This window comes from Vidua chalybeata, chromosome 13 (assembly GCF_026979565.1).
Source record: "Vidua chalybeata isolate OUT-0048 chromosome 13, bVidCha1 merged haplotype, whole genome shotgun sequence".
In the NCBI taxonomy this organism is placed as follows: Eukaryota; Metazoa; Chordata; class Aves; order Passeriformes; family Viduidae; genus Vidua; species Vidua chalybeata.
Genome location: NC_071542.1, coordinates 20778184 through 20806053, shown reverse-complemented (window position 1 = coordinate 20806053; position 27870 = coordinate 20778184). Strand labels below are relative to the sequence as shown.

Here is a 27870-nt window from a genome sequence, read left to right as displayed (position 1 = left end):
GGGCTTACTGTTCCAAGCACCTGCAAGCTTTGGCACATAGACACTGCTGCAAAGTCAGCTTCAGAGACAGAGAGACAGTGGACCCACAGCATAGATTTACTGTGAACACACATTGTCACAACACAGCATAGAGATCTTTGGGCACAGCTTCACAAAAACATAGATCCTAGCTATAGACAGACACGCAGACTTGTCCATAAATACAGGAGGAGAAGGAAGCACAGCCCTGGCCGGCACTCTGGATGCGGCAGGGACACCCGTATCAATCTTGCCCTCAGGCTTGTGCTCACAAGGCATTTACATAAATATCTGTTAAATATTTTTCATTTTATATAATGAAGATTTATCCTTATTGGTTTGTAATAGTCCTGAATTGTCAAGACAGCAGTTTCTTTTAATCCCTTTCACCAAGATCCCAGAGCTGTACCCTGCCTGATCCTTGGGGACGAGAAAAAAAAAAAAACTGTGTGTGTCTTTCCTGCACACCTCTCTCAGGCTGGATCCCCAGGCTCCTGCCTGCCCCAGCCCAGCAGGGAAACACCCAAGGCCATGCCAAAGGGATGTTTCCTTGCGAGTGGCAGTCAAACCTGATGCCCTCACTACCCTTCTTTTCCACACTCATTCAGAATGCTTTCTGCTTCTGCTAGTTTTCCTACCATGGACTCTCTGGACCTGATTTTGGTGGCCAGCAGGGAGAATTGAGAGAGGAAGAAGGAAGAAATAGAGAAGAGGTTGGTGGTTGTGATGGATCTGATTAATTTGGGCCCAGAATGCCTTTCTCTGAAGGCTGCGGGCCAAAAGGTCACAAGGGAGGATCTGTCCCTTTTGGACTTACCACCCTAAACGCCTTGGCTGTACCAGTCCTCTAATGCTGCTGTCCCAGTGAGCACAAAGCCCTTGGGACGCCAGTGCAGCACCATGTCCCTGCTCCATGGAGGTGCCATGCCAGTACCAAGACTGCATTGTTGATCATTTAACGAGGCAAACATTCTTGCTGAATGGCAAAGAGCTGGCTTGTGGAGGAGCAAAGCAGTCTCGTCCACACCACAGAGTCCTGTGGCCCTGGGACGTGGCTTCTTCTCTGCTATGGACCGCCAGCTGCGTGAGGTGCCAAGCAGGAAGTTGGGCTGCTTTCAGGCTTAGAACTGCTTGCAGTGTACTGTCCAGTAAGCCACTAAATTTGCTGATCCTTCTGACACAGCAGCTGCAGTTCCTCCACATTCTCCTCAGGAGGCAGTGGCTGCACCTGGCACAGGTGACCAGAGAAAAGCTGGTCTGACAGAGCACTGTCCCCCAGCAGCTCCTTGCCCGTATGCTCTGGGTCCAACACTTCTTCCTCTTCACAGGGCACCAGGATCTCCTTGGACAGCCCAGACTGATCCAGGCCAGTCATTCCCCTGACAGACCCCTCATCTGGCTTCACTGTCTCCCCAACCAGCCTCAGGTCAAACCCCTCACCACACTTTGGGTTTCCTATGTTACTTGGCTCTAACATTTCCTCAGATGATTTTTCTTCATCCTGCTCCCCCATGCTCTTCTCTTCTGAGTTAGCATCCTCCCCTGCCAGCTCCTTCTTGCACAGCTCCAGAATTCTGCCTGGCTCTGGGCCCTTATTCCAGATCAGGGTCTCTGGGGCACTTGGCTCTGCTACTGACAGCCCAGACACGCCACCCTGCACGTCAAACCCTCTGCCTGGAGCTTGACACTCTTCCTGCTCAGGGGACTGGCTAGTCAGCTGCTCCTCGCTTCTTGGGGGGCTGATGGAAAGTTTCTCAGTGAAGCTGAAACGAGCACAGTTATCCACAGAAGTTGGGGAGGACGGGCCTGCACTGGAGACGGTACTGGAGGGGCCACTGCTATCTGCAAAGAGGAAGAAAAACCTTAAAACATGTAGCTGGTATTTCCCACCCGAACTGTCACAGTCCCACAGTTCTACAACCAAGAGGTGATGGCTGTCTATATGCTGTGTGACCAAGCTGTCAGGGGCTTGCAGCTGATCTTGGGCATTTCCAGCAGTTCAGCTGATGAAAACCCAAGCACACAGAGTACAATTCTACCTTGTAATCCAGTGCTATGTTGGCATACAGCCAAGAGTGGATTCTGTTGTCACAGCACAAAATGTGAAGTGTGATGTTTCGCTTCAAAATTAAAACCAATTTATTTAATTCCCTTACTATTATGGAACAATCCCAGCTTCAGTTTCTGACACACACAATCCCTGAGTGTTGAGAGAGAGTCAACACTAGAGAAAGAAATATTGATTCTCTACTAATGCTTATTCTTGCCTTATATTGCACAATAAGCAAAATTAGAGCAATATCTAGATTGTATCTAGTCCATTAAAGGAGGAGAATTAAACAACTGTTTTCAGCCAGACTGTTTTCTTGACCTTGCTGACTTCACAAACTTCCCTCCCTCCCCATTACATTTGCCCTGACCGAGAGCAGAGCACACTCACACCAAGGGGGCTTATCCGAACGCGGGCGCAGCGGCAAGGACGACGACGACAGGATTCGCTGGGACATAAAGGGGTCTCCTGGTATCTGGCTCCCAATCATTGAATCAAACAAAGCTTCAAGAAAAAAAAAATACACAGATCAGCAATATTCCGACAGACATAAAGGAACGGCTCACAGCCCAGCAGTCATGAGCAGGTGCTCTGGGACGAGCTAAAGACCAGTGCCAATTCAGAGCCATGCCTGACCATCAGCTCCTGGGAATCTGAGGCTAAGATTTCCAAAGCTGGAGTCGGTATCCTCATCACTGTACTCATCAGCTACAGACAGACATTACTGATTATTTGTCACGTAAGTGGCCTAGGATGCCTTTGAGCTGGGTCCCATGGCTCATTCCTGGGCTGGGACAGGCTCTAAGGACTGCACTTATCTCCAGTCCTGTCCCAGGAATGTAAGAGAGCTGATTTGTCCCAGGAATGTAAAAGAGCAGGAGTGCTCCTTGCCTTGCCAGAGACAAGCCCACCTGACCAGTACCTGCGGTGGACTGGACATGCGATTCACTGCAGCTCCTGCACACGGCTGTCAGGAACTCGTTGACCTGCCGCAAGGAGAGGGAGTTGTGCAGGGTCTCCAGGGGATAGATGGTGGGAACCATGGAACAGCCTTCAAAACCTGGAAAGAGACCCAAGCAGAAAATGAATAGAGGAAACAGCAGGGAAAATCCATGCAGGAGCACACATGGCTGAAGGAGCTGGGCACTCTGGGAATCAAACAACAGGCACACTCAGGCCTCAGGTCATCTCTTCTAGCCCAAGAGAATCACCACGAAGCAATCCCATGCAGTAACAGATCCGAAAGCAAGCACCTGAGTACGCATGGAGGGGAGAGGAGGAAAAGTATCTGGCAGCTGCCATTTTTGCTGCTGAGCCTGGGACACTTAAAATACACGGCCATGACGGAGAACTTGGCACAGAGCTTGGCACAGTGCCCCCTCTTACAGAAGCCCAACAGAATCAAAGTGGTGCCAACAGAATTTCCATCAAAGAGGTCCCACTGCTGGTGACCCCCTGCCTGGCACAGCCCCCTCTCCCCACAGCAGGGAGCACACACTGCAGCAGCTGCAGGAAGCCACAGAACCTCCCTGTCACATCAGCCCCCTGTGCACCCCTGACATGCTGTGTCCAAAGGAGGGGCTGGGTAATGACGTGAATTATTTGTCCCCTTAACTAGACTTCACTGCCAGCAAACCCAGAATGAGCAGAAATAGGCATCTCAGACACTTTCTCTGAGCTAAGCTGCATCACAACTATTCAGAATAAATCCTTTGCTACCCAAACCAGCAAAGTATCATAGCAAAGCATCTTCCTCTTCATCCCAGCTTCCTGTAAATGCCTTGTGGAACCAAGCCAACCTGAACTGTCAGAGGAGCAAGGAAGAAACAGATGAGTCCCTGGGTATATGGAATGAGGCTGCCCCCTGCTCTGCACCTCTCAAGTTTAATGGCCTCTCAACTCCTCAGGGTTCCCATTCTGTGACCCCCCCCCCCCCCCCCCAGTCTCCTCCAAGGACCTCAAAAAGACTCTGGAAAGAAACTGTGTTTGTTTCTACAGAGAAAGAAAAATACTTTGAAATGCAAAAAGTAAGAGAGTTCTTGATGCAATCCATGGCAGGATGTCTGCCCAGCACACCAACAGGATAAAACTGACAACTACAGCTTAGCAGCAGCTCAGGAGAAGCCCTGGAGCACCTGTTTGTGTACTGCAGACAGGTGTTCCAGTTACCTCCAGGACAGGCTCTGCTCCAATACCCTCACCTAACCCTCTGCAAGAGGCAAGGAGCATGAGCCATGAAGGTGTTCACTGCAATAAATAACAGTTGGCGGAGATAAGGAATCCTCCAGAGCGTTCACGAGGTTACCTATGACACAAAGGGCCTACAAACATAATTCAAGACAGAAAGGATAACAAATCCTCAGCTAGGATGAAGCACCATAAGATACAGGAAAAAGACCACATTTTTGTGTCTGTTGCTGAGAAGTCCTGAGAGTGGAAGTGTTGAGCAAGGAAGAATGTACCTTCTTTATTTTCTCAGAGGCCTCCTGGGAGACAGAGCTAAACGAAAAAGGTGAGGGCAAAACTTAAAATGGTCACGGAAGTCAGTTGTGGAGCAGCCCAGTTTGAGGCTAATGTCATTTCACAACAGAATCTGGTTTCAGAGGGGCCAAAGTTGGCTCAGGTATTGTGGTCTCTAAAGAAAAAAGGAAGTTTAAATATAAGATATGGCAAAGCAATGTTACAAGATACACTGGGGGCACCAATGGGGATCTGAGTGCTTGGGCTCCCCTCTAGTAAGATGAGGAAACCAAAGGTCCAGCATTAAAAGAAACATTAGACACTGACACACAGCTGGTGTGAAATCATATACCTGTATCCCCAAAGTGCCAGGTGTCTGCTCATGCAGCTCTGCACAGCGCTGTGGCACTGCACCACTCTTGAGCAGGCAGAATAAAATGGCCAAAGTTTCCTCCTCTTTCAAGCTGGAGGAGTACTGTGTTCAAGGACTCTTTCTCATTTGTGTATGGGACCCCACTTCCCTGCACACTTCCCTAGACCTGCTGAGCTGCTGGGGAAGAGGCCAAAAGTGGCTCATGCCACCTCAACACAGCTAAGGCAGCAGCCACCACTATGGATCACAATCCCTACGTGTCTCCAGTGAAGGCTCCAACCACTGCTGCACCACACACAGCTAGCAAAGAACCAACACCTTTGGGAAGGGGCAAGAAAAATAAAAAGTGACAGCAAGCCACAGGAACCATCCTTGACTGACAGTTACCCTGTGCTGACTGTGCAGCTACTGCTGATGTTCCCCTAAACTCTTTCCTGGGGCCTAAAGGGCAGGAGTGATGCAGGCAATGGCACGAGAAACTGGACAGAATTCCATCCATTTTGTACCAACATCCAACAGCAGCCCACAGAGGAAGTTCTGTGTGCCAATGTTCTGCATGCCAGCTCTTCTAGAGTGAAGAAGCACTTGTCCAGTCGCAGCAAAAACAAAAGCACTCACCAGGCTCCTCTCTGACATGCATCAGCAATCCACCCCCATTTTCCTGGACGAATTCCAACATGCCACATGTATATTGTATATGAAGGGTTATGAGTCTAGACAGCACATGTGACTGTCTAGTCATGTGCCCCAAACATCAGTGACCCACAGCTCGGAATTGCTACGGACATCGCCTGTCTCTTCCATATTCTCGTCTCCCCTTGAACTCAGTTAAGCTCCCAACATCCCCAGGTACCATGGTCAGGAGCTGGGAAAAAACCCACTTCTGTCCAAAGTGTCTCAGCTCTCTCCATTAGAAATCTTCTTGCTCCTGGATCTACACAAAACTGGATCCCCACCCTTTCCCTCAGGCCACTCAGACCACTATTACAAACATCCTTCCCAGATTTCTAATTTTGCAAATTTCTACCTTTTCCACATTGTCTCAAGTGATGATGGTCAGATCAGAGCCCACTATTTTTATATATAAGCGTTTGGGGCTGTTTCCTTTTGTAATTTAAATTCATTTACACCGGACTTCACCACTACTTTCCTGCTCATCATCACAGGGCCGCTCTGTGTCCACAGCTGACCTTTGGCTTCAGTACCAGTGTGATTCATTACCAATATGAATTTACTTCACACATTTCTTTTTCCCAGCTATGACCACAGGTTCCTAAACATTCCTTCAGGGCTCCACTGTTGATCTTTCCAACTATGGATGCCAACTGCATACTTCTGACTCACTGATTCTATCTTCTAATTCATGTTTCCTTTGTATGGATAGAAGTACAGTGGAAAGCCAAGAGAGGACAGAAGAATGCAGTTTTCACAAGGAAGAAACCTGGGCTGCCAACCATGTCTGCTGAGAAGAGCCTCAGCAGGAATCCCAAACACATCAATGAACTGTGGGCTTGCTGTTGGACTGGGAAAACAGCATGAGCTTGGTGGTGGAGATTTGATTTCCAGCTGGGAGGACTGCTGCACTGGTAAGGAGATAGGTGAGGAGCACCTAACACCTGTGTCTGGCTGTGTTGAGGCAGGATGTGCCTCCCAGCAGCCTGCTGTGTCCAAAGCACTGAGCTCATTTTCTCTCCCCACCCAAGCTCACAAACATGGCCAAGACTTGCTCAGCCCTGGCTCTGGAGCAGTCTGCTGTGATCCAGCATCTCTTCCCTTGAAGCATTTCTGCTCCTTTTTAGCATTTGTTGCCAGGAGATCAAGGAATTGTCCTAATTACATGTGAAAAGCAACTGTCTCCAAATTGTCTGCTTGACAGAAAGGGCCATATCAAGGAAAAACAGATGTGTAAGAAAAATTCTCATCTTCCAGGCTCTGAAAATGCTCGGTCCTGCTGCTTCACTACATGGAAGGCTGCGCTGTCTGTGCCCCTTCCACCTGTGGGTCTGAATGGAAAAGGGGATCCATGCATCACACCACACAGCTCAGCAAGCCACATGCTCCGAGCAGCTCCTATGGTGCAGGTAAACCTCAGCAGCCAGCCCCAGCTCGCTGCCTCATTCAAGGAGCAGCAATCTTTCTGCCTGTATGAGAAGCACCAAGGCCTCCATGCACCAGAACCTCCCGTCTGTGACAGAGGCTGAAAAAACACCCGAGAAACAGCAGCAAGCTTTGATTTGTAACATCTGGATTCAATGCTGAAGTTGCCTACCTCTTCCCACCAGAGACAGGACACACTGAGAGGCCCTATCAGGCAGGAAAGATGCCATGCAGTGCAGCCACATAGAAGCTCAGCTCTGCCCTGTCTTAACTCAGTCTCTCTAGATACAACACATCCACAAGCACTCAGTTCCCCAAAATTTCCACAGCAAGTTCATTCAGCTTGTGACCAGCTGCAGCACCTCCTTAACCTCTTCCTATACTCTCACTACTGACTTTGGTTCCTCCATTACTAAGGGGACACTCTGGCAGCTCACCAAGACCTGCACAGAGCATCCTGCCAGCAGGGCATCCCATCGATAGCAGCTCAGCGCCTACCCTGAGGGGAGCTTAAGGGCTTACCCTGGCTAAAGGAAGGAAGCAACAAACAATTGCCAAAGATGGAAAGAGCAGTTACAGCCAGTTGGGGAGCGGAGGCTCCATGTGGAAAGGCTCCTGCCTAAGGCTCCAAAACTGCTGGTACAACAGCCCACACAGCTTGCTGCTGCAGCAGCCCAGAGACCTTCGAGATTTGGTGAGGGAAACACTTTCCTTTTTCAGAAGCAAAGCATACTTTGCACTCTCAAGCAGACAGTGGTCCCTGCTCAGCTACAAGAGCATGGGACAGAGGCAGCTGCAGCGTGCAGTACCGTAAAGACACTCCAAGTCATCCTGCCCTGAGATCAGCCAGCTCCTGAAGAGGCGCAGGTGGTAGGAGCACTGCTGCAGGTGATGGGCTAGGGTGGCATCCAAGGAGATGGTCCGGCTCGTGGCACAGTCAGAGGAAAAACGGCGTAGCAACTGGGCAACGTGCTGGTGCTCCAACACATCTGGAGGAAAGGGGCCATAGAGAGTGAGAGGAGAGGGGCAGGTACAGCTGGGGACAGAGAAACTGCGGAGATGTGGGGATGGAGCTGCCAGCACCAGGGCTGCTGGGTGAGAAGCACCCACACCACACATTAAGCCAAATCCCTCCCACACCAAGCAGGTCAGGAATGCCCTTAAGAGTTATGTCCCCCCAGTGACATCAGGGCAGACCAGACTCCCACCCAGACCAGGCTTCACCCAGCTGCAGCACAGGGCATTTCCTGAGCAGCGAGGGCTGACCTTTGTAAGGGAAAGTTTGACAAGTGAATAAATTCCAGGACACATTCCAAGTCCAGTGCAGTTCAGGTTTGGCTAGATAAAAAGATCAGGTTCAGGGCCAGACGCCCTTCCGCAGCTCAGATGAGAAATCCAACAGTGCCAAGACTGCCAGCAGTGTTTGAGTTCTGCATCCAAGCGCAGCCAGGCACATCAGCACGGGAAAAGAGCAAATGGCCCAGCATCAAATGAGCAGAGGTTGTGCAGGGGACTTTGGGGGACAGCAGGGTCTGACTGAGAGCCAAGTGCTGAGAGTGCGGAAGAACAGAGAGAGCCCAGAAGCACTGACTTTCCCTGTCTTTGATAACAGCCCTGTGCAATCTTTTGTGATATCCTTGCATGGCAGACAAGATACCAGCATGCAGGCATGTCTTCTCCCTATACACAGCCTCAGGACTCGCGTCACTCACCCAAGACTTGTGCGACCAGGGCATAAACCATCTGGCCTGATGCTGTGCTTGACCACTACCCTAGTTCACCCATTCCATTTCACCACACAGAAGCAGCTCTCCAGAAACAAAATCCAGACTCAAGAGCTGGGAACACTTTTCACATTCAGTTTTTTAAGTGGTTCATGGGGTAAACATCCGTCTTGCTCAAAGCAGTGCCAATCCTAGACCAAATATCCCTGACTGTGAGCTCTCACTTGCTGGACCCCTGTCTTTGTTTTCTTGATTAAGAAGCACTTTGCCATCAGAAATACTAACTGGGGTTTTGGGAGAAACATGATGCCCGGTTTCACCCTATCATATTTGGAGCAGGGGCAATTGCTTTATAGCATGTCTTACAAAGGCTGGAACTTGGTACAACCTTTGCAGGAAAGATAGAACAACACACCCTGCTGACATACACCACGTGAGCTCCAATGCTGTCTAGACACACAGACAAACCAAGCAGTTGGCAATACTGGGAAAACCCAAACCAAGCAAACACAGAGAATAGTCTCCCTCTAGTTATTTGAAACAGTAAAGCCACAGTGACCTGTCCTTTCCCATTTCATCCTTCCCAAAACTTTCATTTTCAGAATGGTCTTCTGAATTTCATTCATCTTCCAGATTACACCAAGCAGGATGTCTTCATATTCTTGATATTTCTGCCTTGATCACGTCAGGCAGAAATATTTGGTAGCGTTCAGTGATCTCCTTTGGTTCCAACTTGTCTCAGCAGCAGGAGCCATGCAAGAGGAGGGGTGCTTTGAAACCTTTTTAAAAATATCTGTGCAAGAGCTGGAGAGTAAACACTTGTTCAAGGCACCTGCTACAACAGAGCAGGTGGCCTATAACCTCACAGACTCACACTTTGGTTGTCAGGCAAGTAGCAACATGGAGCAGAGACAGTGAACTAGCAGAAGCTCTGTGAGACATCTGTCACCAAGCCCTTCCAGAGATACAGGCAGGATGGGATGAAGCAGGTGATGCCACCCCAGGTAGCACGATGCCCATCCCCTCCCCCCAAGCCAGCACCATCCACCGACAGCAGACGAGTAAGAGCTCTGGAGAGACACAATTCACAGGGTAACATCTGCAGAAAAGGTGAGCCTACCTGTGCCAACATCACCATGCTTGGAGGAACCACAGGACCAGCCTAACAGAGAGGTTTCACAACAGGAGGCCATAAGGCTACCAGTACTCCTACACCAGGTGCACTTCCTTCTTTCCCACCATACACTAGGCCCTTCCAGGTGACACACAGCTGTCCTAGTGTTATTCTTGTTTTCATTCTGCAAATCTGCAGTGTAGAAACTGAGGACCTAAGCTGCTGATGCTTCATGATATGGAATGGGCATCAGCCCCCAATCCAGTGGTATTCTCCCCCTGATCGCCACCCTCCCGACAAGGAGCATGGCAAGAGGCCTTAATGTCACCGCAGAGTTAAAGGCTGCTTTAGCAGCAGACTCACAGAACCATGGCTTCTGCCTCTTCACCTGGGACAAAAACACCTCAGGGGAGAGCAGAGGCAGCACTGAGCAGTAACAGAGTATGACTGAGCACATTAGTCACAAGGAGACAATGGAGGAAGGTGAAGCATGTTTGGACACCAGATACACAAACACAAAAAAACCACAAGAAGGCTGAGAGGAGAACATGTGCAGAGAAAACTGAATGTGAGCATGGGGTTAGAAGTGTGAGGGAACATCAAATCCAGAAAGCAAACATACCATTAGTCGGATGCTTTGCAAACGACACAGAAAATCGTTTTACGGCTGGCATAGACAAGAGCTCTGAGGAAATAAAAACAGATCATCTCAGTTAACAGCCTGCTTCAAAGGATTCCCGACCTTCATACACTTGATTACGCCTTCAGGTTCACCTTTCTGACCCCCGCAAGAGCTGCTCCCACTGGCACTGCTGTGGCACCTGACACTCTGCCTGTGGGTCTGACTGAACCATTCTGCACCTCCCCAGCCCTTGCAGCACCCTGCCAGGGTCTCCCCGACACTGCACACTCAGCCACACTCTCAATCACTCTCAGTCAGCAACTCACACCTTCCCACCACACCAGGCTCAGTCCAGTGCAGAATGCAGCCAGGCCATGCTCACAGCCACCAGAGCACATGTCCCAGCAAGTAGCAGCACCAGAGGAGGACTGTTCTCAGGATTCACTTCTGCCCAAGGAAAACAAACACTGTTCTGCAGAGGGATTAAAGAGTTCCAGCAGAGGTACAGCTCAAAACAACCTCTTAATGCAAGCTATACAGAGCTATTTATGAATTTAAAGGTAAATCATCATAGTAGGGAAGAAGGAAAAGACCCATGAAGACAAGCCTCTACAGTTCTCTGCTCAAAACATTTCAGGACAGGGGAAGCTTTGGGATACACCTGTCAGAGTCGTCCTCAGGCTTCTCCTGGCCATGCCCAGGCCAGGCCAAGTTCTCCCATACAAATCACATATCAGAAAGGCCGTGCAAGGACAGACACTGTGCATCTAATGGAGTGCAAACAGATAGGCTTTAAAGGACATGGATTAGGCTCCACATGCACACGTACTCACACACACAAAAGAAAAAAAAAAAAAAAGGCTGGAAACGTTGCTTTTTTTCCACACTGGAAATTCCCCAGTTATCATGAAAAACAATGGCCTGGATGAGATCATCTATATTTGGGATTTGATGTGAGACTCCAGCCAATCATGCCTTTTGCTGCTATTTGGGATCTTTCAAGAAATAGTAGAAAACCCTTTTATTTCTCTTTCCTGTTGCATGCATCCATTCTCCCTAGCCCACAGGGTGTGCATGCCTATCCCCCTGATCAGTGCACCAATGCATGCTCCATACTCCCAATGTGCTTCTATAGCTACATGGAGAGGCTTGGCCAAATAATGTATCTAAACCAACTCTCACTGGAACTTCCTCCTCTAGTGTACCAGCCCTAAAAATTGTTTTTCTTTCTTTAAACTCAACAAACAGCATGACAATCTTCCCTACACATGCAATCCCTTGAAGTGTCTAAGCCGTCGAGCTGCAGTCAGCTGGTGACCATCTCCAGCCGACCCACACCTCCCCTTGCCCTGAAATGACACTGACTCAATTTACTGGATCCCTGGCTTCAGGCAAGCCAACTTGAAATCACAACCATCCATGGACCTTCCCTCAGCTTGAGGTTCAGAAAACTTTCTGTTGAAGTGCTCCTTAGCTCTCCTCCAGCTCCAAGCAAAAAAGACTTCAGAAATAAGGGCCCTTGAAACTTCCCTGGAACAAGGCAAGTTAACATTGCTGAAGTGCTATATGCCACACACTGCACCCTGAAGCATTACAGCCGTGAAAAACTACCCAAGAGTTCATGCAACAGTGTGCTGCTTTTCAACATCATTGGTCTAAAGAACAGGTGGAACAGGTCTTAAAACAAATGTTCTCCAAGAGTCTGCTGTAGCTGCAGTGCCACTGATTGCAACCACGTGTAGTGATATTTGGATTCAATTCCATTGTTCAGCATTGCAGTAGTGCTCACTTAAGCAGAAACATCCAGATCAAGGGATCATTTCACATTCTAAACTACTTTCCCCAGATGGTAAATGTCCTTCTGCTTCCTCCTTGTTTTCCCAAGCCCCCAACACTGTCCCTCCAAATGTACCTTATTGCAGCAAGGCAGTGACAGCACAGGGTCACAGGGCATGCAAAGGAACATGAAAACAGAAGGATGACATCATGATTTATAATTCTGAGCTGTGTTAGACACATGCTAGTCAACTAAGTCTGCATTTTAGGTACTTGAGGGTACAACTGCATCTCAGCACACAGAGACCTTGTTACTGAATTTAGGCTTAGCAGGAGTCCATGGCCTCAAATGCCTGTAGCCTGCTGCAGGCATATTCTGCTACACAGCCTACAGAGGCAGGCAGCCCAGCACCAGGACTAAAGAGTTCCAGCAGGTCTGTTCTGTGCCCAGCTGGGCACAGAGCGGTGTCTGATGCTTTTCTCTGAGAATCAGTGTTGCCTTGGGCTCCCACTCCTTGCAGAGTCAGGAAAGAACAGCCGCCAGGGCCTTTGCTGGCCTTTTCAGAGGCTCTGCTGTGACTCACGCCCTGCTCTTGTGCCAAACACCATCAGCTTATTCTGCAACCTGTGAGTAGCCAGCGCTTGCCGCCTGGAGCAGCTCAGACTGGTACACTGGGGTTGAGAACACTCCCATCTCACCCTCCCTGCCACCGTCATTCACAGCCCACTGTGTGGCTGGGAGTGCCCTGAGGAGGTGAGAACCAGCTCGGTTTTCTCTTACACAAGAAAAACAGCACAGGCAGCTAGTGTACACAGTGGTACCTACAGAGTTCCAACAGGGCTGAGAATTGGACATCTTTCCATCCTGATTCGCTAGGCCATTTTCCTTGCCTCAAAACTGGACAAAAAAACAAATGAACCAATCTCCTGTCTTTCCCAAACTACTCCCTTAATCCTCTTCCCACCTTGAAATCCAGCAATGTTAATGTTCCTTACAATCCCAATAAGAAAGGCACTCAGATTCTGCATTGATTAGAATACCAAAAAGATAAAGACATCCAAGACAGACAACCTTACATCCATCCATTCAAATGCTGGGAAACCTTAGGTGGATTTCCAACCTCGTCAGAGTATGCTGTGCAGACCCTGCCCATGGAGCTCCTCAAATCAGTGCTCCAACAAATGGTATGTGAATCAGTACTGAAGAGTTTGAGTGAGTGTCTTTCCTGTCAGGACCACATTGGACACTTGCACTTGTGCATTACACCCTCCAGCTGTTCCAGGACAACTCAGTCTGTCCCTGTGCCCCAACTTCCTTGCAAAAAACAACCCTCTGCTGCTCCCTGCACATTGCACCAAGTGTTGCTGGCAGGTCAGAGTGCAGCAGCACCCATGGGCATAGAGCGTTTGTAACCTTGGCCCCAATGCCTTCACCAGATTGTCTTGCTGACCTTCCTGGCAGTTTTTGCACAGCTGCAGAGAAACCAGACCTTTCAGTCCGTCTGCAGTACTTCATCCAAGCAACTCACTTACCTCAAGCCTTTCAGGCATATTGCCCTTGCCTCCTGAGAGCTACCTCGGACTCTGCCGCCTGCTCAGCCTCGCTCTAGTGCCCATCTTATCCATGCCCAAGTATATCAGTCTTTGGGATGGCTGCACCTTCCATGGGGCAAGGATTACTGCCCCAAAAAGAACTTCATTTTAGCATCAGCAAGATGATCAAGGTAAGCAAGATGATGTGATCTGCTGGATTTCCCCTTCCAGGACAAACCGATTTAATATCTGGACCAATACATTCCCCTTCACACCAGCAAGTACTATTAAAACATCAGACCAAAATCAGCAATACCACACATCAGCCTAAAACTCCTCTCACAATGTCAGCTCCCTTCTGTCCTAGCAAGGATCATGATTTCCTGGGATACGGTAAAATTTATCATTGTAGATGTGGTGAAAACGCACATTCAACTGCCACTGTTTTCAGCAGTCCAAGTCTGTGCCGCAGGCATATCTTGAGACACCAGTGTCCACAAAGTACCACCCTGCTGCCAGGGAACACACATACCGTCTTTGTATGTCAGGCTGCTGGCAAACTTTTTGCCATGGCTGCGTGCGTAGTCCTGGAGGTTGGGGGCACTGGAGGAGCCTCCCAGCACAGTGGTGCTAAACAGCCCGGTGCACTGTGACCCTGGAAAGGCAGGGAAGGTGTTAGTAACACATATCCACTGCATGCAACTACAGAAAAGCAGGGTTAGTCAAAGGATGAAGAATGAACTGGCCACTTCACAAGCAATTTCAGGAAAAAAATAGGATGCCTGGAAGCACAGGGAGGCCGTGTTCTCCATTCTAAATTCCACAGTGCCAAATGCAGAGCAGATAGCCCAAACCTCAGCGCAAGGAAAGTTCCTAACTCCATCCAGGGGTTTACTTCCATTTGGCTTTCTTGCCCTGACCTAGGAGAAACACCTTCACCCCTTTCAATCAGCAAAACTACACACTGATGCCAGAACAGTCAGGATGCCAAACCACTGATGTTCATGTCACAGAGGTTCATTGCTCTGCTCTTCTGCCCTTTCTCTTTGGAAAGCTCCTTTTTGTGTAGGACACTAAGGAGAGGAAAGAACTGTCTGATCTGTGGATCAGCCAGTGTGGATTCATCTCCAGTCAAACAAGCAGAGAAAGTACTGTGACCAGAGGGCTTGTTCTCACAAGCTCATACTTCACAGACACTTTACTCGTCGTGTCTCACTGCTCCAGCACAGTAGCAATCGGCCCATGAATGAGCCTTGCAAAGCACCAGACGTGCACACAGCATGGAACTTTACCTACCCAGTGTCAAGGAACATGGCATGCAAGGTGGACGGCAACCTCATCCCTGGGGCTTTGGCTTTGCTTCTCCAAGGCACAGTGCTCTGAAGACTGACTTGACTTCGTGTGATATTTGGTGAACACCAGGCATTTGAAAGAGGATTCTTTCAACTGACTAAGAAAAGCAATTGTGAGTCGAGACAAAACTCTATTATGGGCCAGACACAGCCACTGATTGGCTGTAAATTCTCTGCAAACAGTCTTGCTGCTGCATTCTGTACTGACTGCTCAAACCAACATTACTCCTACATACAAAGGGCTTCCAGAAACAACCAGATTGATCTGGTTCCACCTTGTCTGCCACAGTAAAAAACCTGCAACACCGAACAGTGCAACTGTTAACTGCTGTGAAAGAGAACCTGCCTACATTGGAAGCAGCTCTTGATTCTAAAATACAGCATCATAGCATGATTTACGTTGGAAGGAGAATGAGGCTTCTTTCCCAACACCCCAAGAGGACCAACTCAGATCAGCTTGCTAGGGTTTCTCCAATCAAATTGTCAATACCTCCAAGAAAGTAAATTTCACAACATCTCTGGGCCCCTGCTCTAACATCTGGCACATTCATGGTGGGTGAAAAATTTGTTCCTCCTAGGTAGTTGGAACTTCATGTGCTGCAACTTGTGTTCATTGGTTCTCAGCCATCACAGGGCCTTGGGGATAGTCCATCTCTGTCCCCTCTGCAACCTCCCATTTAGGTGGTGAAAGAGCATTAAGGTCTCCAGTCCCCACAAGTTCCAATCTCATGGCTCTCAGTTTCTCCAACACCATGTGCTCCAGGCTTCCCACCCATTTCCATTTCCATTGCCCCCCAGTGGGCTCACAATCCTGACACATACACCCTCCACACCTCAGGGAGCCCAGGGCAGGGCATCAGAGCTTCAGGCACTCACGAGAAATGAACAGATGGAAAGAGCCAAACCCCTCAGCTGGACAGCTGTACTCCAGCTGATGCAGCCTAGCATGCTGTCAGCCTTCCCTGGTGTGAGGACACATTGCTGCTTCACATCCACTCATTGCTCTCAGGGACCCCAGTTTCTGCAAAGATCCTTAAGCCAGAGCTTCTTTGGAGAAAACACAGAGATCCTGAGTCTTAAAATGTTCTTGTATAAGCTCAGGCTGAGCTGAGGACATCTGCTCCTGGGGTGACCAAAAGGGTCCTTGTAGCACAGAACTGCAGCTGCTCCCCCACTGTGACACTGCTGGTGGCTTTCCACAGCACAGACTAGCACATACATGCCCTTGGATATAGAACAACTCTTGCCTGCAGGGCCACTGATACAGAAACCTTAGAAAATTTCCTCCTAATGCCTTAAATTGATGCAAAGTGCTGACTCAGCATGAACTGGAATCTGTTGGAATGAAAATGAAATTTTGTCATACATCAGACAGGATGATGCTCCTAATAGCTCTTCCATGGTTTAAAAACAAACAACAACAAAAACCACCCAACAGATTCATTTACTGGCAGACAAAAATGAAACATCGGCTTTTTAGGACTGTATATCTTCAGCAACCTTGTGCTGTTAATCATTAAGCTAAGGATATCCCAGTGTTTCTGCTCTCCTGCTGCAGACAGAGGCATTAAGCCAGAAGAGAATTTACAAAGATGACTTTATGGACAACAGCAATTGTCTACAGTGAACTCCAGATGACCACTGTACCCAAAGTAACCACACACACACACACACACACACACACACCCCCTAAAGAACACAATGGCGATTTGGATTTAAATGTAGCAACACTTGCTAGAAATTACTGTACATGCTGGATATTTACTCTGCATTAAATTGTCCTATGTTCATTCAGTAAGTCAGATGCTTAGAAATAGTCATTCTTGGTTTCCCTCTGGGAATCCCAGCATAAGGCTTCATGCCACTGGCAGTGCACCACCTCTACTGCTCAAACAACCAGCAGTGATTTTATGCCATTTTTAAGGGTTCTTGTAAGCAAAGAAAGGTACTGAAACATCTCTAGGCTTTTCAAGCTAGAAGCACATTCACTATGGCAAACAATCCACAGCAATGCACTTGATGCTGCCCAGAAAAACCTGTCACACTCCAAAGCACAGACAAAGCAAGCTGCAGCCACCTATTTTCAAAGGAGAAATTACATTTTTTAAATTACAGTAGAGGCACAATTCTGGAAGGTATGACAGCAGGGCAGAGCTATTGCAGGAGGCCTCTCATGCTCCCTGCTCCTGCATGCCTACACATATGAGGTTACACCAGGAGAGATATTCCATTTTCCAGAGATAATGACAGCCAGGCACTGACTGACAAGGTCAGGCAACAGGAGGTATGCTCAGCTTCAGAAAACTCAGAAACAGCAGGTAGTGCCTGAATGAACTCCCCCCACAGCTGCTGAGACAAGTATTAAAGCCAAAGTTCAAGCTTCCAGAGTTCTGTATTATCTCTTAGAGAGAGAACACATTTCAAATCTTAAAGGGGCAAGAAATTAGATTTCTAAAAAAACAAGCAGGAAAGGAATCAGGAAGATTCCTTGAAGAACTTGACTTGGACAGGTAAAAGGACATGGTTCTTCATACCAGGCCTCAGGTGGAAAAAAAAACTCACAGAAACACAGATACCCTAATCACCAACTATTGTGCAAACTGGTGTGATACAATAGGTCTTTCCTGCTCAATCCTTCTGTACCTGCAAGACTTTACAGAGGAGAACCACGGCTGGGCTAGAGGTTTACGTCACAGATTAGATCTATCAGTTCCTACTCAAGGTTTTGTCTCTGTAGAGCTTCACAGGTGGAAGAGTAACCAGCACAAGCTTCCCAGCAAAGCACATGAAGCAAGATTCTGAAATTAAACCTGCCAGGATCATATTTCAGATTTTGTTGTGAAGGAAAAGTAGTACTGTACAAAGGTGCAGAAAAGCAGTGGTCTTCTCTATTGCCAAAACAGACATTCCTCAAAAACCTGGACAAGGCTGTAGTCCAAGGGCTGTAATATCTGCTTTCCAGAGCACAGGCCTTCTGGTAGTCACACATTCAAACAGTAAAACCAGTTTGCAGTACCATTTGATGTACTCAGTAATTCTTCAGGTAGATGCACCTTCTTGACTGTGTGCCATTTCAGAAATTCCCATATTCATCCATATGGACTCACAAAATAGCCACAGGTTTCTTCAAGCCTAAGCACAGCAGTTTGTCACAGCTCACTGAATCTCGCAGTGGCAGTGGGAAAGGCAGAGATATGTGAAATAACACATTCAAAAATTACCATGGCCAAGGCTACTGTGCCTTTATGAAAATAACATACATCAGCCATTCATATTTTGATTTTTCCAGCTGTCTGGATGCATAGCTGGCAGACTCCAGGGATACTTTCTAACCACTCAGAAGAAAATTCTCTTTCCTTGGTAAGAATTACATTCCAAAGAAGCTGCTCATTCAAAAGTGGCAAAGAAATGAGCAGGCCTTTCGGAAGTCGAAGGCTGCAGGTTGTCCATGTAACAGAGTGATGAATCAGAACCGTTTCAAGTCTGCAGCCATGCTACAATGCTAAGATGGTTTTAAAGAAAAAGAAAGTGGGCATGACTTGGGCATTATCATTTCTTCTCTTCAAGATACACATTGCACAGTCATCTCTGAACTTCATGACAGCAAAGACAGCTTTTCCAGTTTCAAAATAGATCTTGCTTTAGCAGAAATATTTCAGGAAGAATTTCAACTGTTCAGACATAGTTTAGGTTAGGATGACATGGAACGGAACAATCAAGGACAGAGAATGTCAAATGCCCTGAAATATTCTCTTCCACTGGCTACCACAAGAAGAATGGCTGACCAAGGACTTCAGCTCGATTAGAGAGCTATCAAACATTCTGTGTATGACACATCTGTTCCATCTTTATGAAGCAAAGGTAGAAATGGAACAGTCTCACACAAAGAATATCTTTGCATATAAAGCGGTCTTTTCCAGAACAGAAAGCACACTAGTTCTCACCTAAAATCATCTTTTCCTACTAAGTTGAGAAACGTAACAAATGAGAGCAAAAGAGAAGCAGAGGCAAGCCTGCAGGTAGGCAGTTTGCCCTGTTGCTCCTGTACTGGAAAGGACGAAAAGTCCATTTTCTGCTGTTAGCAGCTGAAGGAAAAGTTTGTACACAAAAGGTACCGACTAAGACAGTCTCTACAGTGGTCTCAACAGTAACACTGAGAGAAGACACGAAACACACAGAGGCATACAAGGAACTCAAGCCAGATGTGTATGTGGAGAGACAGACTAATGCCCATGGAAATAGAGAATTACAAGTGAGTAGGCTGGTTACAGGTCAGGTACAGTACCTAATCCACTTTGCTTCATCTCTGAAGACTGCCTGGAATAAGTGCTGAAGAGGCGATAACCTCCTGATTTAGAAGAAGATTCAGACAGCACCTGCAAAGACACAGTGTAATTAATCAGCACCATGCTCCAAGTTACCCACTGCTATCAAAAGCCTGTAAACATCAATTGAAGGTAAAGAAACTTATATATCTTCCTTAAAATCACCGTTTTCAAGAAGCACAAAGGTAGTCATATGCTAGGATTGTGACAGTGAATGCTCCGTTTTAATTTCAAGATTTTGTTGTATTGTGGAACAGTGGAAATTTGTAAAGTATGATGGGACTCATGTAATGAGCATATTTTCTCCCAAGACTCTTGCTGAAATCCCTGGCACACAGCCTTCCTTCTTTAGCATCAGGAAATCATATCCCCTTTTACTTAGTATGTGCCTATCACAAAGAGCCTCTGAGTGCTGCATGCAGAGGTGACATTGTGAGAAACATACAGAGATGGAAGACAGCTAACAAATACCTCAAACATTAACTCTGCTGTTTTCTGGTTCAGAAAACTGATGGCAAAAATGCCTGTGAAATCCCTCTGAAAGGAGGGACAATTTGAGTACTATGAAGGTAACAGTCACCTGCTGACTGTGACACTGGCCTTGTGACACAGAACAGCCTGGAAGGAGAGAGGTTAGAAGAGTAAAATTAATTTTGTTACTTCACCAGATCAGTGAATGGGACAGTTCTAAGCCCTGATAGCTTAAATATCCTGAATGAATCCACCAGTGAGCAGGGACACCTGATCAGCATGAGATCTTAGATGGGATGGAGGAATGAGAAACATGAAGCTGCCTTTGTGAAAGGCAAAGACTGGAGCCTAACAGAAGGCAAGATGTCATCATAGCTAGGTGGTGAGGTTGCATGTAATCTCATACTGGCTACACCAGTGCCTCTATAGAGCATGTAATCCAAATAATGCTTGTGTTTCTCAAGCATTTCCTTACTTTCTTTACTTGCTCTTCCTCATGTGTTCCTGTCCTTCCTCAATAGGAAGAGTTTCAGAGGTCTGCCTTCCACAACATTCCTCTTTACCTTCTTTCCCAGAATCAAGTCAGACTCTGGTGTGTTAGAAGAAATGCCAGGAAACCAAAACCAAGCAAAAGGCCTTTGCAAGAACAAGGAAGGGCACCAATAGCATGGTTACCTCCATGGATCCCGTCTTCCGGCTCCTGACCAGCGGCGACCTTCGCTGGATGCTGACCGGCTCCGAGGGCTGTGGGGACTTCTGCCGAGCACGGTCTGGCTCATCGCTGCCCTTCCCATTCGAGAGGTCCTCTAGGCTGCCTTGGTCTGCCTTCTTGTCCTCGTTCTGCCGTAAGGAAACACTCCACTCATGTCTACAGGCACGTGGCCTTTGCCTATGCTGCCCCACACCAGCTCCAGGCTTGGATCTCCTGCTCTGCCAAGGTCAGGAGGCACTCACAGTCCCAAATGGGACACAGACACAACGTGCCAGCTCCCTTCCAGCAAGGAAGCTTCTGCAGCAGGGCCATACAGAGCAGAACAGTGCCCACGTGTCCCCTGGGGCTGGCAGCTCCTGCCCAGGTGTCCGCTTACCTCTGCTGAGGCCGGCCGAAAGCCAAACCCCGTGGGTATGTTCCTGTCCTCCTCGCAGCCTTTGACGCCAGGGCTGAAATGCAGCTCCACATGGAAACGCTCCTCTGAAGAGGGGTCCTGTGAACACATGTCACAGGGAAGAGGTAAAGAACCAAACCCAGCTAATCTTACCATCAGCTCAGGCCAAGGTCCCACCCCACTGTGCTGACCAGCACACATCCTAGGCCCATCCTTTGGAGGGAAAGCAGGGGCAACAAGCATGAACAGAATGGCTCCAGGTTTGTCCCATCCAAAAGGACAGCCCTGATCAGCACCCAGCTGAGGCATTCTGACTGCTGCTATTTTGGGACAACAGCCACAGAGGAGTGTAACAGAATCAGGCTCTATTTATATATATATACAAACACACCCCTAAACCCCAGCTCCTTCTGACCAACTCCTGCTGCAAACCCAGCATATGCCAGGACAGAGGGAGACTGGGTCCCCTCCGGACCTTCAGTCAGACTGTTCCAAGATTTAAGAAACTGTCTCTAATAATAACTTTTCATTAACCTTTTTTTAAGGAAGCCAGAGCTTTTAACAGTATCTGGCTCTAATGATATAAGCCCATCTTGACTGACTGACATATCCACACCACCCGTGAGAGTTCTAGTCACATGTTTTTCGACAAGCATCACTTCTAACATTAGAAGCTCACACCAGCTCTGTGAATATGAGGCTCTAACTCTGTAAGGTGTGGGGTAAGGGGTTGCTCCCCTCACCACTACAACCTCCTGCAGCACAGACCCAAGTCACAAGGTCTGATGATCAGGACATGCAGTTTGGTGGCAAATCTACTTACAGCCATCACCCTCAGCTCCTACGTTCTAGCTGCTTATTAAATGATTCTCTTTGCTTCCCAAAGATACCAGTTTACACTTCCCTACCTATAGCAGCACACTTTCAGAATAAAAAATAGGAATGTGGAATTCCTGGATATTTTCTAGATATATTTCAAAAATACAAATCAAATATCACTCAGTTTTATTTATTTTTTCTTACTGCTCACTTGCAATTAATACTTAAAAACAGCAAATAACTTTGCACTAGGAAATGCTTTAAAATAGACAGTATTAATTACGTAAGTTGGGTATTACTGCTCAGGGTATTACTGCTCATTCTGCTTACATGTAACAAGCATTAACTGGGTCACTGCCTCCCACATAAACTAAAAACTAGCAGTTGTGTTAATGATCCATCTGTCTTTGTCCACAAGCAGCAAGAGCTGAAGTTACAGGCTTCCAACTGAACTCATCTCTGAGGACTGTGCCTTGCAACAGGGGCAGGAAGCATTGTATCCTACTGCTCTATCCCTCACCTTGTTGTTGTCCTCGTAGAGCATGATAACAATCTGGGTCATGTAGTTCAGCTCTGAGATAGCACTCAAATAGTCCATGGCTCTCTTCCACTGCTGGTCTTTGTTTTCCTGATATATACACACAAACAGTCGCACGGGATAAGCAACAGCAGACACCTTGCAGCATTCAGTGAAATGGGACTGAGAGAGTTTCTCTCTCCACAAGGTAACATTGTCAGGACAAAAGCACCTTGCTTAACTTGCATGAAGAAATGACCTTGCAATGCGGTGGGGTGTTTGCAGTGAGGAGCATCTGCACAGAGGGACGCTACAGCTGCCCAAGCCACCCATGTGCAGATGTGAGTTGCAAGCCGCTGTGCCACGCTGACTGGAGACAAGCAGAGCCCACAGCAGGCTCCCAAACACAGCCATTCTCAAACTACAGAAAGGAGCACAAGGGATGAACCTGTGCTAAATAAGGGACCAAGTGAAATGCTGTTACCTGATGCTGAATGAAAAATGTGGAGACACGCTGAACCCTTGGGCTCCACACAGCAGGGCAGCCCACCCTTCACTGCCTCCCAGCACTGCCAGGAAATGGTCACACCTGAAGTGCCACCATGATGCTGGGGAGCGAATCACCACGTGGATGGACATGAACTGAACCCTCCATTACAAAGAACCCAGATGCAGCCCAATATCCCTGTGTTGGCAACACAGCATCCTTGGACACTTGAGTCAGGGAATAAGGGAACATCTTGTTCAGTGAGTGATTTAGAGGTACTTTTCTGATCACTGTCTACAGATATGCTAAGCTGCCACAGAAATCATGCCTGTTAAGCAAGCCCAAACTCTCAAGGCATTTCAGACCATGCTTAAAAATGGGAAGGTAAATCAGAGAGCCTCTTTAAAGCAGAGTTTTTCTCAGAGTCTGCATACCAATTCATTCAGGAAGCAGGTGAAGAGAGAGCAAGTGAAGGGTGAGCTGGATGATTTTTAATCCCTAAAAATGTGTCATCTGCCTCTCTGGTAGAGAGCACATCCTGTGAATTTGCAACCTCAAGTCGCTTCCTCTGTAAGAAAACTGATTTTATTGATTTAGAATTGATATAAAGACTATAAATACAGGACCAAGCTCTTAAAATAAAGGGTTGAAGGAAGCAGAAAGGAAGAAAAGAAGGAAGCAAGCAGGAGTACTCATCCCCACTGCCTCATACTGCTCTTCTCCTAGACAAGTAAGTGGTCTGCTCACCTGAAACTAGCAGGACAGATCTTGGAGAAAACATGTCTCTGTGCAAGCAAGGGAGGCACTGAGGAAGAACAATCCTCCTACGTGCCAGAAAGGCAGGAAGCTGCAGCATGCAAACACAGCAGAGATGGAGCTGGCCAGATGCCACTGATGCACAGCATTCGTGGCAGAGCTGGCTTAAGGGGCAACCTACAAACATACACTGTCCACCCTGGAAAAGGCTACTGGAAAAAAGTAGGGAGGCTTACTCTGTGAGCATTGCTGGGACACTTACATCCAGTAGCCCCCCATAGCGAAAGATACTGAGCAGGGAGTGCACATGGCTCTCACTGGTGAAGTACAGCCGTGTTCGAACATGGCGACCTGGTGACAGAACTCCTCTTGAGTACCTAAACCAAAATCAGCCCACAGTTACTCATCTTCCAATGAATTGCCATCTATCACACATTATGGAATGACACAACCCCACACTGAGAAATGTCAAAGGCAGCAGGACGGAACAAACAATGAGACCACTGGGCACAGGAGCAACAAATTTTGTGGAATCCTAATGGAGACATATAGTAGGTGGCTCATCACTCTACACTGGCTCCCTGTGCAGGAAAATGCCTGGATGAGGCATCACCATCCAGCTACAATGGGTACAAGCCTTTGTGGCCCTGTGCTTCTGGTCAGCAGTCTCAGTGTGCCTTCTCCATCTGCCTTCTAGCTCTGGGAGCACCAACATGCCTTCCTTCTGGAGGGCCCTTCAGTGTATGCTCAGTACCTCCTTCCACAACAGTACACTCTTCTGGCATGGGAACCACCCCCTGCTCCATAGCTGCCCTCCCCACTGCCAGCAGCATGCAGCACAAGCCTTACAATGGATGTAGTTTGTTGACAGACTCATCTTCATGAGTTCTCTGTAGGTCCAGCTGGATCTTTTTAATGAGAGGAAGACAAAAGCCAATAGCAATCTCCAGTTTCTCCTCCTTATTAATCCCATATTCCTGCAGGAACAAAACAACAGATACCCTGAGCCCTGGTTCTTTGCCACATCCTCACATAAAAGGCCACTTAACTTCAACAGCCCAGTCCGCAGCACCACTGGTTAAGCAAGGACAGGAAGAGAAATGTCAGTCAACACTTTTCACTTTTTTTTTTCCCATGTATTGCAGGGGGTAACAGAGGACTGAGACTCTTCCAAGAACCCCAGTTATGTCTGGACATGACTACCAGTATCCTTCAACAGCTGAGAGGTGCAAGGACCATGAGCAAATCTCAGATCTCATGACATGCAAACTTACACCCTGAGCTAGCATGAGCATTAAAGCAACAACTGCTATTGGCAAAGATAAAAACTGCAGTGCTACGCTGAAAACAGACAGACTGCACATCACCAGCAATGCTGAAGAAGTTTAGACTACTTCTGCTCTACAGGGGCAGCTGGACCTTGCTGGTAGAAACTCATCCCATATAAATTAAACTTTGCTAGAAGCAACTCAACATTGGAAACTGAACAAGTTCTAGTTTGACAAGAATAACAAGCTTCTCAGAACTTTAACACAGAAATCTCCCTTCACTTCCACAACCCTACATGTGGAGAGCACATGTTGCTGTAGCACACACACACAGATTGGAGCTGTGCTGTGATGCACTACAACAAACACCGAAAAGCTACTGCATCAGCTGCTCATTACTCTGACCCTGCCAGAATCCTCAACCAGAAACCCAGTCCTGTCACATTTCAAGTCATAAATGGTTTTGGCCTTATACTAACACTGAGACAGATCTACTGTGATAGGCTGCTTTAGCAGTTAATGTGCAAGAGAACCGAGACAAAACACAAAGGCAAAGGATCAGAAATTGGTGCCACAGGTATTGTCATACAGGCTATACCTGGGGTATGATCACATCTGCCAGGGCTTTGGAGAGCTTGAAGAGTTCAGTTGTGCCTTCCAGTTTCAGTGCACAGTTGTGCTGTACATCATACTTGATGCAGTCATATATATCAGGGATCTTGCTGATGTCATAGCGCCCATTCTTCATGCGGAAATCTCGCTCCAGCTTACTCCAGCGTTGCAGCATCAGCTCCAGAGTCTCACTGTGGTACAGCTGCAGGTCTAAAAAGCAGAGAACACCAAACCACATTCACATCCTAGAACCACAGAATCACAGAACCCTGGTTACTGCTGCGGAGACTTCAAATGACAGCTGTGATTGACTTCTCCCAGCATGAAAGGGCTTCAATTCTTGTGTCACCCACAGAAATCCTAGTCTGGAAAAGCTACAGGAACTGCTGCAGGAGTTTTAACCTGCAGCAACAGGCTACTTCTGAAATGCTTTAGAAAAGTGAAACCATTTGCCTAGGTGCTCAGGTCTGCCATAGATCCTATGGCAGGTCCCCAAGATGCCTTTGTAAAACTTCTGCACTCTTACTAGGAAAGTTGAGATGAGCAAATTGTGACTGAAAAACTTGCTGTTTACGGTCTCCAGAAAAGGCCTGAAAAAACAGAGGCATACCCCTCCAGGCTATACTGCTGCTGTTTATGTTTACTCTAAAGAAGATGCACATATAATTTCCTTTACATCACAGCTCTCTTTAACAGTAATTGAAAGTGGAGCCTTCCACATCAATAGCACAGACAGAATTACACTGTAATTTACCGTTTCTTTGCTACAGACAAACATAAGCCCTAGTGGTGTTTGGGAGTTCTGAAGATGTAACAATAAATTAATCTCTTCCAGACCCTTTCCAGTTCTGTTGCTCACCTGCAGATTTTGGGTCTTCCAGACGTTTTCGTATCTGGGAGGTGAGATTCTCAATCAGGGTGAACACCTGGTTACAGACCTCAACTGGGTTCTGGATAAAGGTCATGGAGTTGAGCAGAGAAGCACTACCTGTAGGTGCTAGCTGAAAGAAGATTCCAGCAGACATGAGTTATTCTTCACAGAGGGGAAATGCGGAATGTCTGTCTTTTGCAGCCATACTGCTTTCTGACTTGGGACAAAAGCTGTGCTCCCAGCTGAGCACAATAAGCTGGCCTGTTCCTAGGAGTAGTCAGGCATGCCTTAAAATCTTCCTCAGGATCAAACTCAGAGGGAGCAAACAACTGCTTTCATCAGACCAGACCCCCCTCCACCTACAATATCCACTCTTGTCTCATTTTGCTTCTGTGCTTGAGCAAAAGGGCTTCATTTTAAGTAGTTCTCTGAGATGATAAATATGTTCCTTAAAGGATTCCAGTCCAGTAATCACATTTCAGAGCCTGGGAAAAACAGTATAGTGCTTTCACTGGTTGCTGTGCTGGATGCAGCCCATGCTCTCTACTCTGCAGCTATCAGAACCTGACAGGACACACAACAATTTGTAACCAAAAGGCCTGTTCATATGTGCATAGAGCACGGATCTAGAATCCATTGAGGCACACTCCCTGCCCACACCAGCTGGGATTGTTCTGAGCAGCATGCAGGAGCTCTTTTAGCATACTCACAAGAACAAAATGAACTGGGAATTCTGAAGGGAGAGAAAGGCACCATGATCTGTCTTGAAGGGGATAGAGAGCAACACTGAGGACTGTCACTCAAAGAAGGGCAAGGGCTATTAACCTGCACACTTCCATACATATTCTGTCATTTTGGCCAGAACTGATCTCAAACTAACCAAACCACTGTTCACATACCACACACTTCGCATCAAACCACTGCAGCAATGCTATTCTCCTTTCAGATACAGGGAGCAATGAAGCCACACTGGTACTTTACCTTTTCATAATCCTCTTCACAGAACTCAGCATCCTTCTGCATGATTTCATGCAGTCGTGCCTTTACTCTGTGCTGACAGCTGCTGAGGGAATCACTGTCACTGTCCAGCAGACCATTCATGTTGGCACTTTTCACCATCTGCACCAGGATGGGGGTCAGCTCTCCTTCCAGGGCCAGCAGACCCTAAAGCCACACCACACAGGACAAGATTTCAAGTCGGTGCAACCCAAGCAACAAAAATTCTGGTAGTTTCATAGCCAGAACTCAGGCAACTTAAGTGAAATCTCAACTGTCCTTGAAGGGCAGTTTTACAGCAACATCCCCTCCAGTCAGAGATGACTTTGGCATGGTTCTAGAGCAGTTCAATCTAAGGACAGCTCTGCCTGCAGTAGCCCCAGATTTGTCCAGGCAACTGTTAAGCAGGCTCACCTATCAAGAGGCTCAGTTTGCTTGAAAATGTTAATACAGTGAATGCTCCAAAGACCAGCTAAGGCCACCACAGGATTCCCCTTGGCTTTAGCTGCAAATGAACCTGTCT

General features: G+C 47.5%; 1 protein-coding gene across 7 annotated transcripts in view; it reads right to left on the bottom strand.

Moving 5' to 3' along the window:
* Nucleotides 1–73: 73 nt before the first annotated feature.
* Nucleotides 74–27870, bottom strand: part of PPIP5K1 (diphosphoinositol pentakisphosphate kinase 1) — a 43772-nt gene continuing 15975 nt past the window's right edge. For 2 of the 7 annotated variants that reach the window (XM_053955204.1, XM_053955205.1), the window contains 16 exons: nucleotides 27333–27515; nucleotides 26340–26481; nucleotides 25467–25690; nucleotides 24450–24577; nucleotides 23863–23977; nucleotides 22361–22468; nucleotides 21004–21120; nucleotides 20591–20755; nucleotides 19405–19495; nucleotides 14300–14422; nucleotides 10459–10521; nucleotides 9843–9884; nucleotides 7808–7987; nucleotides 2991–3128; nucleotides 2459–2572; nucleotides 74–1860 (listed from right to left, as the gene is read on the bottom strand). In XM_053955204.1, the coding sequence (XP_053811179.1) occupies nucleotides 1175–1860; nucleotides 2459–2572; nucleotides 2991–3128; nucleotides 7808–7987; nucleotides 9843–9884; nucleotides 10459–10521; nucleotides 14300–14422; nucleotides 19405–19495; nucleotides 20591–20755; nucleotides 21004–21120; nucleotides 22361–22468; nucleotides 23863–23977; nucleotides 24450–24577; nucleotides 25467–25690; nucleotides 26340–26481; nucleotides 27333–27515 (2619 nt within the window). In that variant the 3' untranslated portion in view covers nucleotides 74–1174. The remainder of the gene's footprint in view (nucleotides 1861–2458; nucleotides 2573–2990; nucleotides 3129–7807; nucleotides 7988–9842; nucleotides 9885–10458; nucleotides 10522–14299; nucleotides 14423–19404; nucleotides 19496–20590; nucleotides 20756–21003; nucleotides 21121–22360; nucleotides 22469–23862; nucleotides 23978–24449; nucleotides 24578–25466; nucleotides 25691–26339; nucleotides 26482–27332; nucleotides 27516–27870) is intronic. The other 5 variants (XM_053955207.1, XM_053955211.1, XM_053955206.1 and 2 more) reach the window with 4 other exon arrangements.